The following is an 18,470-nucleotide window of genomic DNA, read 5'->3' as shown; positions in this document are numbered from 1 at the left end:
TCTTTGATGGCAGACTAATTGTAAATAAGTGTACCACACAGGCTGACACTGGTTTCACTTTTTCCTGCTCCTTTTTTCAGAGAGACCGCTCATAACTTGCTGCAAAAATACATCGCTTTATTCAAGTAGTTTATGACCTAGAATGGTTGTGAAGCAGAATTCAGAATTCAAGGTGAAACTTGCACATGCAACAGAGTGAAAGGTGTTAAAAAATGAACCATAGCAAGAAATGGGATGAAACTAGCTAGTATGACATTTCAAAAAGCAGTTCAAGTGAAGTTTTATATAGATGTGTCCAGATTTAGCTTCTTTTCATTGTTGGCTGTAACTATATCTTGGATAAGAATCAACGTCCAGTCTTATTTGGGCACAAATGAGTGTTTCAAGTTTTCCATGTTACACTGATAGAAATTAGGATGAATCCAAACATGCCCTGTAGCTGTATCAGTTTAGTTCTTCATAATTTCTTCTTCTCCTTTTTTCAGAATTCTATAAACACAGAAGAACTGTGTTTCTACCTTTTTTCGCCACAGTTTGTGTCTTACTATGCTGCCAAATCCCCAGGCGTCACAACAGGAAACCGTTTACAGTCTGTAGCTGACAGATAAAACATGTACCCTGTTGTACTCATTGACACACCTGAGGCCCCTAGCAATCTACTTAATCTCCATCTGGTTGTGTTGTCTGACCAATGCAAGGTGTCAATACAGTAGATCTTCTAGCTGCCCCTGTGGCTTACTTTGGAAAATCTTGGCACGAATAGTACTTCTTGCTCTAATTTGGTTTCACAGTTGCAAAGGAAGGGACTAATCCTAGTCAACACTACTGAAGTGTAATGCTCTACAAATGAAAGGCAGTGTTTTGGGGATCAAATAAGACTCAAGTTCTAGCCTCTTCCCCAGCCTACAAAAATAGCTCTTCAGATGAGATGTAGCTTAAGGGGTTGAAATGGAAATAACTGGAATGCACAGGTTTGCTTGTTCAAATAACTGAGAGTAAAAGCTATGGTATGGGTGCAATATGGCTTTCCATAGTTGAACTGCACAGTGCCTCGTACACTTTAGAAAACTCCTTAGGGACTATTTACACCATCAGGAAGAAAGAAAACGTGGATGCAAGTCAGATAGAGATGTCAGAGGAACCATAAGGCAGCACATCCACTGCTTTGTTCTTGGATACTTTGCATACTAACATAGATTTGTTGAAAAGAAGCAGAGCAGCAGTTTTTCAGATCTCTAAGTATTACTGTGAAGAGCTGAGTGGATGACATGTTCACTTTCTACAGAAAAAAGATGGGGAGCTTATACTATTTGTCTGCCCCATGACACTAGGTGACATTTAAGTAAATGCCCTCTCAATCTTTTCTACCTTCAGACCAACTCTTTTATGCTAGAGGCTTAACTACAAGTCTCTCTGAACCACTGCTATCTCAGAACTAAATACCATGATGGCAGTTTGAGAAGTTGTGCAAGAAAAACATCAGTTTGCAGTAGTAGATCTTCTACACTACTTGGAGGCCATGCAGCTGTAAACACACAATGGTTTGATTATACAACCTGCTGAGACAGAGAGCAGAATTAACATTTACTGAGGCAGGAGGGGTTTAAGTGACCCAGCGAATGTACTGTTTTTCCCAGCTTTGTTTTGGTTTCCACAAATTTATGAATTAAGTACCTAGCTATTTAGGCCTTTTGTTTGTCATTTGCCAGTAGGTAAATTTATTGTTTGAAGCTGGTCAGTTTATGTACAAAGGTCATAACAGACTTTAAACAGACACAAACAACTGTGGAATAAAAGCAGCACTACCACACACACTTTTCCTGGTGTGAGGAGTGACTGGCAGTGAGATAGAAAGAGAGCAGCGAATGTTTTAGCTTGCTATAATTGGGGAACATAAGTGGACAGGTATCAGCTGAGCAACCGAAGCTTAACTAGGTTAATGACTGCACCTTTATAGCAAATGTGCACCTTTGGGGTGTATGTGAGACCAGTCTATGTAGACCCACGAGCCCCACAGTGGGCCCCTTACTTTTAAGAAATGTGGGACATATGTTGGCCTCACATGGTGGGGCTGTGTGGACAGGACAAATCCACAGTTACTTCATGCAGGCTTCACAGCAGTTTTTTTTAATTTGGATCCCCACAAGGGTTTTCTGAGTTCAAGCACACCTGCTTGAGGCCCAAATGGGAAAAAAAGAATTTGCCCCTAACCACATATCCCCAGAGTTCACGCAGAGTTGCCCAATGTGTACCAGCATAGGCATGTTTGGTGGTTTTCTTTCCCACTGCTTATGGCCAACAGTGGTCAGTTTAGTCCAAACTGCCAATAATAGCAGATGGTTTACAACCCAGCTCTGCACCAGAGAGAGTAAAGTAACATTTGAGCCCCATTTGACAGTACTTTGGATTTTGGTCAGTTCGTGGCACCAAGAGGAAAAGAAGTACTGCTTGTATAGTGAAATCAATTCTTAAGTGCTATAAACCTGCATTCCTTCTAATGACCAGCAAGTAGCGACTCCTCAGGTTAGCTTAATCACTAGTTTCAAAATCTTTCTATTGATGAAAGAGCAGTCCTCACTCCTCACATACCCGTTCAATAAAATGAATGTGACTTGACGATTTAAAATGGTAGACAACATCTTAATGGAGGACATATCATTGTTCGTGCCCACTTTTACAGTTTATATCGTGAATGAGCAGTTGCATCAGAATCATCCAGTTTTATTTCCTAACTTCCAGGTGGACAGCTTTAAGGGAACATTTCGAGTGCTCAGAAAAAAAGGAGACAAAGGCGCTGGTGTAACAGATGTCCCCTAGTCTAGTGGTACCGTACCAAAACTCATTAGTTTCAAGAAGACTTATTTAGCTCTAAGTGCTTTATATATTTCATGAGGACCAAATGGTGCAGCTTTTGTCTCACTCATGCAAAATGTTAAAAGTCTTCACAGACTTGCAGAATAAGTCTCTTGGAGGCAAAGTGAAGTTCACTTTAATGCATCTCCCTCTGGGTGTGGCTCCCTTACGGAGTTAGGATGCTTAGCGAGGTCTGGTCGCCTCAGCACCACATGGCGAGTGTCGTGTCGCTGCAATAATAGGTCGTGCCTCATTGAGCAAGCTTATTGGATCTTCCTCAGAAGTGAGGTAAGTGGTGTGCTAAATTGAATGCAATTCATAGTTTTTGGCGGAGGCTTGATCTGCTATTACATTAGGAGTGAGAGAATTACATAGGCAGAGACAATACTGCAGCTGTTCAACCGTTACAAGATGCTTGTGGCCGTAGTAAAATCACATTTCAATCACCTCAACAGTCTCAGGTGACTCACGGTAGATGAGGACAAATGAGAAAATTAATATGACATCCTTTGATTTTTGGGGCCACAGAGCCCGAAGGCATCGCTAATTAAAATTTTCAATCATACTAAAGAACAGAGAGAATTACAAACTAAAACCACACCCCATAGTAGCCAGTAGACCAGCTAGTAAGTATTTATAATTCACTGAAACTGAATCTGTCAGAGCTGACAGCTCTTTTCTGATACTACAACTACAGGTCCATGCATTCAACCTGAATTTCCATATGAGTTGCTGCACGACTGTAGGAGCTGTTTCAGAGTCACTGCCTTCACTCTGCAGATGATCAAAACTCTGCAAACACTCAGTGAAATATGTCAGCTTCATGCTATAATACTCTACTAATCTTAAGTAACTGTTAACAAACTGACAGCTTACAGGATGCAGCTATTTTACCCCCAGTCTCCAGACTTAACAACAACAAACTAGAAAACAAAAAAATTAAAGGAACCAAATTAGTGCTAATTAATTATACGAATGATACCTTGTTATATTTTATCTTTTTCTGCAGTCACAGAGAAACGGTACTGCTAAACTAACCTTGATCATGTATTATGTTTTTAACCTTGGGCACCTGCAACCCTTAAGGTTTTGTAAGTCCAAAAATGAAAAGAATGAAAGGCGTTGAATTTTGAGAACAACAACAACAATACTGCAGAGAGGAAATTCATACCTTAATGTATGCTAATCTATTGATACTATGTGTGCAGGAGCATGGTCTGCAAATCTGCAAAGCTGAGTTTGTAGTCAGTACCGGTACAATGTTGGCTAATAGCTATAAAACAAAAGTGGTTGGTGGTTCAGTTCCTGGCTCCTTTAGTCTCCAAGTCAAAGTATTGGATACACATTAAAGTATTGGTTAACATTAAAGCACTTGTGTGAATGGTTGAATGAGGCTTGCAGTAAGCAAGCACTTAGAAAAGCACTAAATAAGTACCAGTCCAAATATGATGTCAAGTCACCCGCAGCACAGATGCCCAGCAGTCTAATAATACTGGTGATTTAGTTTTTTTGATTTTTGCACTATCTAAGAGAATCCTCTGAGATTCAAATGAGACATCTCTGTCCCATTTGAATTCGTCTTCCTCCCCTCAACCGGTAGGATGAGAGAGGGTATGTCATCTGAATGTGATACAGGTCTCGTTGTTGATGGCAGTTTTGAGTAACTAAGTAACTGTCGTCACTAGGGATGGGTACTGGTGTCCGGTGCCATGATGGCACCGGTTCTGACATAAACGGTAGTAACCAGACCGAAAAGCAGCGCACATTTCGGTGCTTTATTTCGGTGCTTTTTTTTCCTGAGCTGTGATACACTTCTAGCCAATCATTTTACGTTTCCGAGGATAGTAGGCGGGGCCAGGTACATACGTTCTGTTAGAGCAGAGCTACAGATTAAAAATGTCCAAGGCTAAGCGGTTAAAAGTCTGGCTGTACTTCACAGCAAAATATGCAAACTCAGCAGCCTGCAACAAGTGCTTTAAGCTGATACTGTGATACTGTCAAAGGAGGTAACACCTCAAATCCGATGAAACACCTGGCAACGCATAGCGTTTTTTTTAAAAGCCCAGAAATGCGCCGTATTTGATAGCTTGCTGCGAGACCTCACACCGAGCACATCTACTGCGGGTGGGTTGCCTGTTATGCAACATCCCCCAAAAACACGAAGAGGAGAGTCCTGGCCCCTAGCCCTGCCAGTGTAGCAGAAATGATGATGGATGATGGTGGCAGCAGCCGTTCTTCTCTGCGTGAGTAGATAATTTACGTTGAGTAGGCTAACCACGTTATTACATTAATGCATGTAAGGTGAACTAGCAAACACCTTAGTAGTTACATGCGGCTGTCCTCTTGTTTGATGGCAGATACTCCCTTCACCCTGGCCAAAAAGGCTAAAATGACCAAAGAAAAAGTGGAAAACAGTTAAACATGAGAGGTTTAGGACAAAGTTTGTGTTTTTTCCATTGTTTAAGCACTGCTTCCAGCCAAGAGTGATACCATATATGCCCCATAGCTGCAGAAAAGGCTAACATTGTTATATTTTTACAAAAAACAGCTGAACATGAGAGGTTTTTGGACCAATTTTGTGTTCTCCATTCTTTAAGCACCGGTTTGAGCACCGTTTGAGCACCGGCACCGTTTCAAAAGTACTGATTTGGCACCGGTATCGGATAAAACCTAAACGATACCCATCCCTAGTCGTCACCCCCAACCGGTCGCAGCAAATGGCTGTCCCTCTCCGAGCCTGGTTCTGCCTGAGGTTTCTTCCTGTTTAAAGCGAGTTTTTCCTTCTCCTTTCTCTGTATTATTGTAGGGCCTGTATGATACAACATAAAGTGGCTTGAGCTGACTCCTCTTGTGATTTGATGCTATATAAACAAAACTGATTCGAACTGAACTGAATTGAATTAAACTAAATATCTGCCCAATCATCTCTTGATGGTACTTTATGTGCGTGCCATCGTGGCCATGAGTAACCAGGAATCCGGATTTAATCCTGTAGAGGAACCCTTGGACACAGCTACTATATCCAAGGAAGCCAACAGTCACACAAATTACCCAATCTCAGTTCAGAGGGGTTATGATGAAAAATAACAATACCGAACTCGTTGGGGGATCTGTAACTGGAATGGGTACAGCTGAATTCCTTTAATAACCATCTATTGGGGGGTAAGTCAAGCAAGGGCGGTATTTCCAGAGTGTTCCAGAGTGCTTTACCGTATCTTATACCTGTGTTACTACACTTGGATATTTGGACACTTTAGATATACACAACACAGTGTTGCCCTTGTTATTCTTTGCTGTTGTAATCTTTTGTTTTAAAGGCCTCATAATTTTTGTGATTTGTTTTTTCCTGGTTACTGGTATCGAGTTTAAAATTCTACCAATGTTATAACTCCAGCACACCCTTGGAAACGCTGAGGCAGAAATTACAGCAGGGGAATCCCTCCATCGTCCTAATCCATTAAAAAAGCTAATTTTGCTTGCTATCCACATTGCTAAACTTTTCCCAATCTGTCACTGACAAATTCCCCAACTGTCAAGCTATACTGAGCACAGATCCACACAAAACCGTCACTGTTAAATTGCACTGAAGTTCTGGCACCCCGATATGTCAGCATGTATCAGCAATGTGTCTATTTTAATCTACAACAACTTTCCAACTGCTAAACAAGCAGGACTGTGCAAGATCTGTATGTATGTTCAGACTTTACAGCACTAAACTATCAGCTGTTTTGTAGCCATTACACTGACTATTAGGAAAAACAAAGATTTTAGCACTATGGATATTTTTTATTTGGGTGAACTGAATCTCAGTCTGCACGTCCTTGCCCATTTACCCTGATTTTAGTTTTGTGTCCTCCCTGAAGATGCCAGTAGACCACACTTGATTTTTTACTGCAGAAATCTTGGTTATTGTGGTCCGTTGGCAGCTAGACCTCAACATTGCTCTTGTCCATAAAATCCTGGAAATAACCTTAAACAATCTGTTATTGTTGTACATCAGAATGTCATCACGAATTCAAGTAAATGTTAAAAAAATCCTCACTCACCATTGACCACCACTGCAATGTCCACAAAATCGATCTCCCCGCGTGCCTCTACGCTGGCTTCACAGCGGTACACACCCTCGTCAGCCTTGGTCACCTGATGGATCTGCAGGTTGTTGTTTGGCAACACCTGGAACCTGCCTTCACAGCACACGTGAAAAGGAGGACAGAAGGACAGCCGGAGAAAGGCAGAAGGGGAGAGTGGAAATAACAAAAGAAAAACAGCATACGATAGGGAGAGAAGCGAGATAGGAAAGTTAGAAAAACAGCGGGAGAAAATTGCCATCTCCACTCTTCAGTAGTTAGACTGTCAATCTTCTCTTCAGCACATTTACCTGATAAAGTCCACACAGATAAACACTTGCGCAATTACAGTTCCACACAGTCTCCTATTGTGGCCACTGGGAGATTGGCCGGGATTGCTCGGGCCTCTATCTCATTTCTCCCAAGCAAATATATTTATAACCACGAAGCGTAATTAGAGTGAAATGATTAAAGGAAAAAAAACATTCTTCTCCATGTTTCATCATTACCTTGCTGCTGAAGATTTGAATTTCAATTAAAAACCGTGACAGATTCAAGGGGTCACTTTTTCTAATCTGTTCAGGCCTGTGTTTTGTCTGGAAGGAGGACGGGGAAGCGGTGTAGAGAGTTGTAAATCAGGGAAGAGGCGAAGACGAAAATAATGAGTCCTAGTCTGCAGCACCTGCTTTCTATCAGGGAAGACTGTTACTGAAAGTGAATCTTTCTTTTCTTTTAATATTAAGTAGACTACTCTTCTGACATTTAGCACTATTAGCGCTGAAAAGGGTGGTATTACCAGAAAGAGCTTCATAAATGACATACATCAGCCTTCCCTCGAATAGGATGGAAGATGATAGACAATAGTGCCACATAAATACACCCATTAGCTGGCTTTTTCCCAAAAGATGCAGGGTGTGGGTTTGCATTTTATCTCATGGGAAGCGGTATCTTCGAATGTCGCTATCCAACTGCTCAATAATCCGTCCTCTCAGCTGCTTGTTAACATCGTCTCTGTCTGAGTTAGACGCCTCCCTCCGGAGCTGATGGGGTTTCTATTCATAGAATTTTAGACTTTTGTCTTATTGTGAATCCACACAAAAGAAGGGAATAGCATTTCCCAGAGACCTGAATTTTTGCCACATTAGTGAGCCTTTTCAATGACCGAGAGAGGGAAACAGTTGGGCAGGCTGAGACTGACAAGCTTTTTTTCCTCTCAATAATTAAGTGTTTTTGGCATATTTACATTCGTCATGCAATCCTTTTGAGATTATCACTCACATGCAACTTTTATTATTACCATAAATTACTAAAATATTCAATATCACTATACACACTGACTATTCACACTTAAGCAGTGGTACTTTATCCAAGTACTTTCTTTGACTAGAGACTTTGGGATGATTTGATCAAAAGCATTTCACACTTAAAAACAATATATGTATATATATATATATATATATATATATATATATATATATATATATATATATATATATATATATATATATTTGTTTTGTTTTTTTAACAGGAATTTACCTTTAACACAAGATTAAACAGATACATTATATGCTTATAAACAAAAAACAGATAACTTAAGCAGATTTAGCCAGAGGATGAGAAAATGAATAACGACATATAACCAATGCCAGGAAACTGTATTTCTGTGTGTCTGAAAGAAAAAAAATACTGAATACCGCTATCGGTCTCCTGTATTGGTCACGCACTAGCCTAATACAGTTAAATATTTGTGTGTTATTAGGCAGGTAGTTTTCAGCACTGGAGGCTCCTACTTCTGTTTTGTTAGCCATCTTCTTCTCCTTGGGACTTTGCACATTTGTGGGCGTGCAACTCAATCAGCGTGACCATTGACAGGAACGATGTATCATGTATTCATGCATAAAGTAGAAAACTGCTCTTTACTACTCTCAGTGGACAAAAACCTTTACCAGGATTATATTATATATGCTACTGGCCTGTTACCAGTTAACCTAATCACATGAAAAATGTTCCTGCAGCTGTTTCTTTTTAGCATTACTTAATCGCCCTTTGTCGCCCCTGTTGCAGCTTTTTTTGAGACTAGTTGCTGCCACCAAATTGAACATGAGCAAATATTTTCCTTAGAATGGTGCATTTTTCTCAAGTTAAACACTTGATATGTTTTCTGTTTTGTGCTCACAAGATTTGAAAAACTTTGGATTCTACTTTTATTTATATTTTTACAGTATATAGCCTCAAATTTTGGGCAATTACAACTCAATTACTTTTAAAGAACAGTCATTGATACTGATCTTTGATTACCTACTGTAATTCAGACTTCACATCCCAAAACATAACTTTATATTGTGTCCCTGATCTTGAGGCCTTCTGAATACCTTTGAGCTAACCTAACAAGCCATTCTTTGTTTGGTCACTGCAAATGACAGAGCAGTAGGATGTAATTTCCCACGGCAATTAAAAAAAACAAAAGAACAAAACCAAGAAATGTAATGAAAAAAGTCTATACGTGAAATCAGGGGGGGCAAAACTTACTGTGGTGCTCCTCAGTGATCTCTTTGTCCTGGTAGTACCACACCACCACGGGCACCGGGGAGCTAATGACATCACACACAACTTCTGCTGTCTCACCATAGCGGAACTCCTGCGGTGACTGAACATCCTGGAATGTCAGCCTCTCTGCAAGATCAAACAAGATGGAGATTGAACAGCTTTTTCCCCCTCTCTGAGCATTCAGAACAGACAATTTATTGCAGGTCTGAACATCAAAAGGAAAATAAGCAGAAATTGTTGCGCTTTTACTGCCCTCTTAACTCATTCACTGCCAGCCATTGGCAGTGAATGAGTTAAACCCATTGACTCATTCACTGCAATTGACGGCTATAGACGTCAGTGGCAGTGAATGAGTTAACTATGACTGTTTGGAGACAGAACATAAAGTTAGGGCTTTAAAAAAATTGTTTCCTTCCACTTGTCTTAATCTTGGCTGTATCCTGTGAGGAAGGAGTTTGACATTTTAAAGTACTTTGCTGTATTTCTTGATAATATGGGTTAACGTGTTAGGGTGACCTACTAGCTGCTCATCTTGTGGCTAGGCAAGAACAGTCCCTTCAAAGGTACAACAGCTTTTTTTGTTTCGAGAATACAACTCTTGAATTTGTGGCTACGTCCACACGTACCCGGGTATTTTTGAAAACGCAGAGTTTTCTATGCGTTTGCACCTTTTGTCCACACGTAAACGGCGTTTTCGGTCACTGAAAACAGAGATTTTTAAAAACTCCGGCTAGGGTGGATATTTTTGAAAACTCCGTTTTTGCATTTACGTGTGGATGAGAAAAACGGAGAAACGCAGAAAACGCAGCGTCAAAGGTGTGAGCCTTTTTTGACGTCACACTGTGCGCCACGTTATTGTTTCGGTGAAATGAATTTCTACAATACTATTACTGTTACTTGTACTCTCTGCAGTGTTTAAATGCTTACATATACACACACAGTTACTGTCCCTCCATACATACCACTAGGTTCTGCTTCTCTGCCCCATCCTTGTTTACTATTTCTCACCGAGGCTTCTAGACTTCTGATTGGCCAACATTTCTACACGGTTAGGAATATATCGCCACCTGTTGCTTTGGCATGTTCCTAGCAGCGTTTTCCTTCATTTCTGCGTTTACGTGTGGATGTGATTATTTTTTAAAACGAAAACGGAAAATCTCAGTTTTCAAAAATACCCGTGTACGTGTGGACGTAGCCTGTAAGTATACAAGAAAAAATGCAGCCATTATCTGAAATCATGAAGTCAAGTAGCACATCTGAATCAATTTATAGCCTAATTTGCAAACGGATTTGATGGTAAGGAAAAAAAGCCATCTGTGATTTTAGCACAGAAGCACCACATTATCACATTTCTGCAGAAATGGGAAAAAAAAAACAACACGCTGATATGGATGACTTAATAGCTGCTATCCACTAGTTCAGGGGTGGGCAATTCCAGGCCTCGAGGGCCGGTGTCCTGCAGGTTTTAGATCTCACCTTGGGTCAACACACCTGAATCACATGATTAGTTCATAACCAGGACTCTGGAGAACTTCAGGACATGTTGAGGAGCTAATTTAGCCATTTAAATCAGCTGTGTTGGTTCAAGGACACATCTAAAACCTGCAGGGACACCGGCGCTTGAGGCCTGGAGTCGCCCACCCCTGCACTAGTTCCTAGTGCAGCACTTAAATTATAAATAACTTCATAATTTAAGTGAACATTTGATCTTTTTTGCAAATGTAACCACCCATCCTACTTCTTATCCAATAATTGGCGGCGGGTGGTGTGGCGGTACAGTGATTAGCATTGACATTGCCCAGCAGATGGCTTCCAATTCAGGCTGACGACTAGCTTAAGTGGTCATTCTAAATTAGCCACAGCTCTATGGTATTGCATCACCTGGCTCCACAGTAAAAGAGAGTAAGAACATAATTTTTCCACTATGACAAACTGTTTTTTTTATATATATAAACCATGTTACCACAATGTTTTATTGGGTGCAACAACAAATCTGAGTTAAACAGATTTAACATAAGATTAGTTAAGAACGACTGCCAATTCATTCTGAGTATGACATCAATGTTTTGGGGTTTTTGTTTTTATTTATTTTTTTCTTTGGGAATCTTCCAAATCGTCCAGTTTTTTGGATCAACAAACCAACAAAGGGATGACAGACTACCAGTGTTGGTCAAGTTACTTGAAAAAGGTCATCAGTAACTAATTACTGATTACTTCCCCCAAAAAGTAATCCCATTACTTTACTGATTACTTATTTTCAAAAGTAATTAATTACTTAGTTACTTTTTAAAAACACGATTTACAACCTGAATAGGTGATAAAGCGATAGATCTTTCAGCCCAATTCTACTTTTTCTACATAACCCATCATACAAAATGTAATCAAATGGAAAAGTCCCTTTTTAAAACTTGTTTTATTAGTTTTAATCTTTTAACTTTATGCATCAAGCAAAAATTTAATTATATGCAACATTCTCTGACTGGAAGAAATTTGTTTAACATTTAATAATAATAATAATAATAATAATGGATACTTTATTGATCCCCATGGGGAAATTACTTGTTTTTCTCTGCATTTGACCCATTCACTCAGTGAAGCAGTGGGCAGCCCACTAAGCAGGCGCCCGGGGAGCAGTGTGTAGGGACGGTACCTTGCTCAGGGGTACCTCAGGGTAGCCGTTAAGTGGATTCGAACCGCCGACCTTCCGATCATGGGGCGACCACTTTACCTACTGAGCTATCCCTGCCCCCTATTTTTAAACCTATTTTCTGCACATTCCAGCACATAAAATATATATTTTTTGTGTGTTTACACTCTCTCTTTCAAATAGATGCAAGTAAAACACAGCAGGAAATAAATAAAGTCAAAGACTAGCGGTCCTGTTGCTCTATTTTCACCTGTAAAGCAGGAGTAGGGTAGGCGGAGGTTTGCCCTGGTGCAGGTGTGCCGCAGCGGTCAGTGGAAGAATCCGCGAGTTTCTCTGTGAATTTCTCATTACGTCGTAGCGCACTCGGTGTTTGCTTGGAAGTTTAGGGGTTTTTTTCGCTGTAAAAAGAAATTTCCTTCCCACGCACAACGGACACTAATGTTTTTGTCACTTTTTATGGAATCAAACTTAAAGTAAGGTCAGTACTTCCACGCTTTAAACTAGAGATGGCACGATACCACTTTTTTATGTCCGATACCGATATCATAAATTTGGATATCTGCCGATACCGATATGAATCCGATATAGTGTTTTTTAATCAACAAAACAGTTTTTTTTAAATATCTTGCTGCATTTTGTATAAGTTCATACTCAAGTTTAAAACAACAACTACACTAAAGCTATTCTGTTATACCTGTATGCAAAAAAAAAAAAAATTTCATAGTTCAGCAATACTGATCAATCTAATAAACTTAAACCTACACCATCCTCCCTATTCTGGTATTTTAAAGAGTACTTAGCGTAAATATTAAGCAACCTAACTAATAGGGTTCCAACTCCCAGCAACAACAAAAATAAATAAATAAAAAATAGGGAACCACCCCTCACGCTCCACCTCATGATGCTTAATCAACGTAATCAACCTTAATTTGATGCAGTGTGAAAAAAAATGCACATAAATCAATTATTTTTCAAGAAATATTAAATAGATTCAACATCTTTCTTCAACAAAATTGCAGACTGCACAGATGGTACCTTCCCAAAGGAAAAAGTACTATAGCTTACTAGGGTATATATATTAGACTTAATAGTCACTATATACAGTAATTGACTTCTATTCCTTTTACATCAAATTAAAACTAATTAAAATTAAAAAACAGATAATTATTTATTAAAAGCTAGACATTTTAAATGAGAATAAGAAAGAAAAGTATGTCTTTGTGCCCCTTTTCCCTGTTCATGCCCTATCGGCCCCCCTGGCTAAACTTTGCTAGATCCGCCCCTGCACAGTTACCAGCGTCAGCTACGTAGAAAAAGATCCTGGTGTAGAAAGTAATATTAAATAAATTCTAACAACAGCTTATCAAGCTTAAATGTGCTGCTGTTGTTCAGCTGCTGGTTTCCTCATTCTGGTGCAAAGTGGGCCAAAAACAAACAAGAGAGACGGACTAGCGACAGAAAAGCCAATCAGCTGATCATTGATCAGTTTCATGATTGAAGTAGCAGCAAGAAGAGGCAGTCGCTTGTTAAGCTTAATGCAGGAATGCTTTACAAACATTCAGAGATGGACTTACACACTTGCTTTACTTCTCTCGGGGATAACTTTGTCGGAGATGAAATGCCGGGTTGCTAGCGAAGCTCCAAATGCTATCCAGACCACCGACAGGTCCCGCATGCCACAGCCGCTCTATCACGTGATGCATACTGCTCCGACGTTCTGAGGTGAGTTACGGCGTGTTGCAAGTTTTGTGAGGTGCTTTCGTGATATTTAATGGATCGGATAACATTTTTTATTTTTCTCCAATATCCGATCCAGTAATTTAGGTCAGTATCGGACCGATACCGATACGTAATATCGGATCGGTCCATCTCTACTTTAAACGCTGCATGCTCAAACTCTCTCCTGCACTCATTAATGATCCATTGTTGATCTGCACACAGCTGTTGTCACGAACGTGGCACTGGTTTACATCACTGTCATGAGACATTCTCGCAAAAAAATCACGGTTTTAGTAATGCAGTAACGCAGCGTTCCTACGGGAAAGTAACGGTAATCTAATTCCCGTTTTTGCAATAGCAATCCCTTACTTTACTCGTTACTTGAAAAAAGTAATCAGATTACAGTAACGCGTTACAAGTAACGCGTTACTGCCCATCTCTGCAGACTACACATATGGAAAAGAAATAGTAAAAACTTACATGATTTACTCATGAAAGTGGCCACTTTCTCATTACTTTCATACATTGTTTTAGTAAGTATCCAAAACATACAAGTTTCATTATATAATTTTTCAAGGGATCTTATATCTGTTTTCACTCTTATATGCTTTTCATACAAGTTTTACACAAGACAGATATATATAAATCTTATAAAGTTTGTATCTTTTCCATATGGGTACAGACAGGATAGAAGGCGAGCATTCCTTCCATGTCTGAAGAACCAGCGAATGTGAAGTTTGCCAATCAGATCCACCTCATCCAAGACACTACAAACATAAAAAACCCAGAGTTTGAGGTGTCTTAACAGGACTTCACATACAACAGGTGACATCATTGTGTCAGTGTGACAGACCAACACTGCTATCCATAGGACTATTTCAAAACTATAATATTATACAAACCCAGCGTGCACACATTCACTGTTGACATTCAGTGCTTGAATTCTCAATAACACCCCTTGTGTGCACAACAACCACGTTATTAAGCATAGCTGTCATGTTAAATAATGCCCATTGGTTCCCACCGAAAGCATTTGGAAAGACACGCAGGAGAAAAATTATGCACAGTGCAAACTGACGATGAGCTTTTACTCTGAAAATCAAACAAAGCAAAAGCTTAATCCCTCCTTGACTGTTTTTCTGGGACACAGATAAGGCAAGTGTGATGAAACAGCACCAGGTGACAGCAAAAAGTAACTCGCTTTAACTTGCTGCCAGTTATAAAAGAATCAATGAGCAGAGTTATTCTGCAGCCTTACTGTTTGCAAAATTTGACAAAAGCACAGGCAGGCTTTGATTCACTCCATCTTGGTTTCAGCATTCTTTAATAGGTTCCCCTTGGTGCTTGTTTAAAGCTGTGTCCTCTTCCTGGCAAACATTGGGTGTTTTACGAGGACGCCGTTCTTGGACCAGCATTTCCCCACAAAGATCTCACGCGAGCTCTCGTCGAACCCCACTTTCCTTGGCTTTTGATGTGTGTTCGGGCTGGCTCTGCTAGCGCCGCAACCACCTGCTATCACCTGCGTGCTATATTGTGAGGGTGTGAATAAATCAGCTACAGCTCCTCTATCAGTCCCTTCCCTTAGTGAGGCTTCAGCATTAGCATTTTGCTCTGTGATTTATGCCAGGCTGCTCCCCAAAATGAGCTTTCACTCCCCGGCTGCATCCTCCGCCTGTGAACGTGTCTGGCATCTCAGTGTCTTCATTAACTTCAAGGATGCCTTTGCGTGATTTTGTCATTCACTCCGTTGGCTTCTTATCATCCACCCTCCCCTCCATATGTGTTCTTTTTATTTGCAAAATCTGCTTTCTCCCCCTCTGCCTCCCTCTCAGGTTTGAACATTCTGGTGTCACTTGTTCCTTCTGTTTGTATCCATTTCCTGTCTCTTTTGTAGTCGTGCTGCTCTACAAGAGAATCAGTAAGGGAAACATCCTCTCTGGAGTAACACTCTACTGCACACTTGACACTGGCGAATTGAGAATGTACTCAGTACTCTGGAGTTTCTTTGCTGTCGTTCGTAGACACATCACTGCAAAGATAACTGTCTGATAAGCTGACGAGCCAATTTCCCTGGACCTGCCTCAAATGTGAGACAGATTTGTTTCTGTGTGTTCTGGCCAAATTAGCTGGTTTTGGAAAATGAGCTTGTGCAGCATTATTGCGTTGTCCATTAATAAACTAACAGGAAATGAAAGGCTTAGACATTGTACTGGCTCACTCTATAATGACTATGAATTTTCTGTCACTGAATACAGTTGAAAACAGCACCATATTACACCAGCTAATTGATGTTGCGGCTTTTGTCACCAAAATAGGTTTTCATGATTTTGTGACAGTAAAGGGTTTATCTTGAAATAAGAATCACTTTGATGCTTACATTACTTATACTATTTTGACTGCATAAGTCTGGTTATGCTAACAAGTACAGGTAAACTGCTTGCAGTACAATATAAATACCCTGATGGTGTGGAGGGTGGAACACTATTATAGGCCTTAATGGATTCCATTTTAGTTGGCAACAGAGGAGGGATTACTAACTATTTTCGGTGAGTAAAAGGACATGAGAATGACAATTACTATGCTACCTAGCTAACAGCTAGATAACATGTGTTACATGTGACCTTGCATGTCGTCATTCTTCATTAGCAGAAGAATTTACTGTTAAAGAAGTTGCATACATTCACGAAATGTGACAGCTGACTGAGTTCTCCAGGCTTCTTGAATGACATTCAAAGTTTAACTGTTCATCTGCCAACATGATTCCATGCTGCTTTAATAATGTTGAGGTCCGAGCTCTGGGGAGGCCAGTCAATCACTGATAGTGTTCCTTTGTGTGTTGTTCTATGCAGCTTTGATTTTACTGAATTCCCAGTGTGTTTGGGATTATTTTTGCCAACCAGAAACTTTCCAGATGGTATTGCATGTTGGATCAAAATGTGATGGTACATTTCTGTGGTTGTAATTCCATCAGTTTCACAAGATCTCCAACACCACGATTGGATTCATCAGTCCATAAGACCTGTTGCAACTCATTTTCAGTCTGTTTCTTTGTAATTTACCCTATTTCTCTCCCTTAAGAATACGGTAGCTTATTGGCAGTCACTAAAGACAACTTTGAAAAACCTCCACAAATATGACTAGCTACTTGTTCAGAAAATGAAAAAAAAAGGAGTGGCTCAAACAGTAGTGCTAATATAGTAGCAACCATACTGCATTACACTGGAGTACTAACAGAAATCAAGCTAGCAGGCACAGCACACAGAACAGCAATGTTTTTGCTTAAATGGCAATCCTAGCATGCTACATTCTCACGTTGACAAATGTACATGCTAACCAGATAATGTTCTTATGGAGAGCATCAGTGTTAAATATGTTATCTTGCTAAAATTTCCCAAGTATCACTTTCTGTAGCTAATTGGCCATAAACCATGGTGCATAAGAAGCACAAATTTTGAAATGACTATAGATAAAAAGCAAATTGGTTACTTAACTTTTCTTGTTGTTTAGGACTCAAATGTCAAAATTTCATGGCAAGATTTGCTTTTAGATTTTACAGTTCTAATTAAAATTAGAAATACTAACCTCACTGTGGCGTTGGTGGAAAAAACTGAATCAGAGGATCCCTGAATTAATTAGTTGCCATCTCAGGGAACATGTGTGTACTAAATTTAATGTGAGTTAGCACAAGATTGGCCACTAACTCATTGCTAGCTACTGCTTTGTTCATCAGACTGTGGACCAGCTTTTAATTCCAAACTGATCTGACAATCCGTGCTGCATGATTACATCTGGCCATCATAGAGAAGTCAGCAACTGCGGAGAAGATGTCAACACTTGGTCTCCCACAGGTCATGAATTTCATGTAGAACATGTTGCAGCACGCAGGTCTGTGCACCGTGCAGAGGAGTCCTCGCCTGTTCCGACTGTGCGCTGGCAGAACACCTGGCTGGATTTTAGGGTGGTTTTCATCCGCCTGCTGCTCATGGAATCTACACTGAGGACCCCAGTGAGTGATGCCTGGTTACCATGGAAACAATGATTTTGGGGAATTGGTTATGTGTTGAATGAGGCAAAGGCTGAGTGGTGGCAGGTGTGATTGAAGCTGTGATGTCTCCCCTAATGGTTCGCTGGGAGAGGATGAAAAGGCAGCCACACAGCAGGTGATGATTTCCAGAGTGTGTGTACATATAACTGTGTGTGTGTGAGTGAGCTCTGGAATCAAATCCATGTATGTTTTCTCCAATTAAACTTTGTGTAGACTCCTGATCAAAGACTCACACCTCAGAGGTCACTTGGCTCTTATGTTATCTTTTGTGCTTGTAGCTTTTGGAATCTTTGTCCTCTCACCTGCGAACAGAGAGAGTTCTACCTATGATCTTTTTTTTTTAATATGAACCCTGCTCTCGCAAGCATTTTGTCAATAGACTAATAAAAAAACTTGGATTTCTATAACCCACTTTAAAGTGTTCCACTAAATGACTTCACACCTTGATTTGACACCAAATTCTCTTGAATAGCAGGCTAATACTAATTCTACACAGATACAGCCATAGATACAGTATATGGCCTGTATTTGTATAGCGCTTTTACTTACTCCCTAAGGACCCCAAAGCGCTTTACACATCCAGTCATCCACC

General features: G+C 40.1%; 1 protein-coding gene across 7 annotated transcripts in view; it reads right to left on the bottom strand.

The window, feature by feature from the left end:
- ncam2 (neural cell adhesion molecule 2) overlaps positions 1-18,470 on the bottom strand; it is a 454,622-nt gene that overhangs the window by 123,258 nt on the left and 312,894 nt on the right. For all 7 annotated transcript variants that reach the window (XM_082525243.1, XM_082525248.1, XM_082525245.1 and 4 more), the window contains 2 exons: positions 9,450-9,593; positions 6,900-7,037 (listed from right to left, as the gene is read on the bottom strand). In XM_082525243.1, coding sequence (XP_082381369.1) covers positions 6,900-7,037; positions 9,450-9,593 — 282 coding nt within the window. The remainder of the gene's footprint in view (positions 1-6,899; positions 7,038-9,449; positions 9,594-18,470) is intronic.

This window comes from Aulonocara stuartgranti (assembly GCF_965226115.1).
Source record: "Aulonocara stuartgranti genome assembly, chromosome: 23".
Taxonomy (NCBI): Eukaryota; Metazoa; Chordata; class Actinopteri; order Cichliformes; family Cichlidae; genus Aulonocara; species Aulonocara stuartgranti.
The sequence above is the reverse complement of the archived record's forward strand: the minus strand, read 5'-3'. Positions and strand labels throughout refer to the sequence as shown.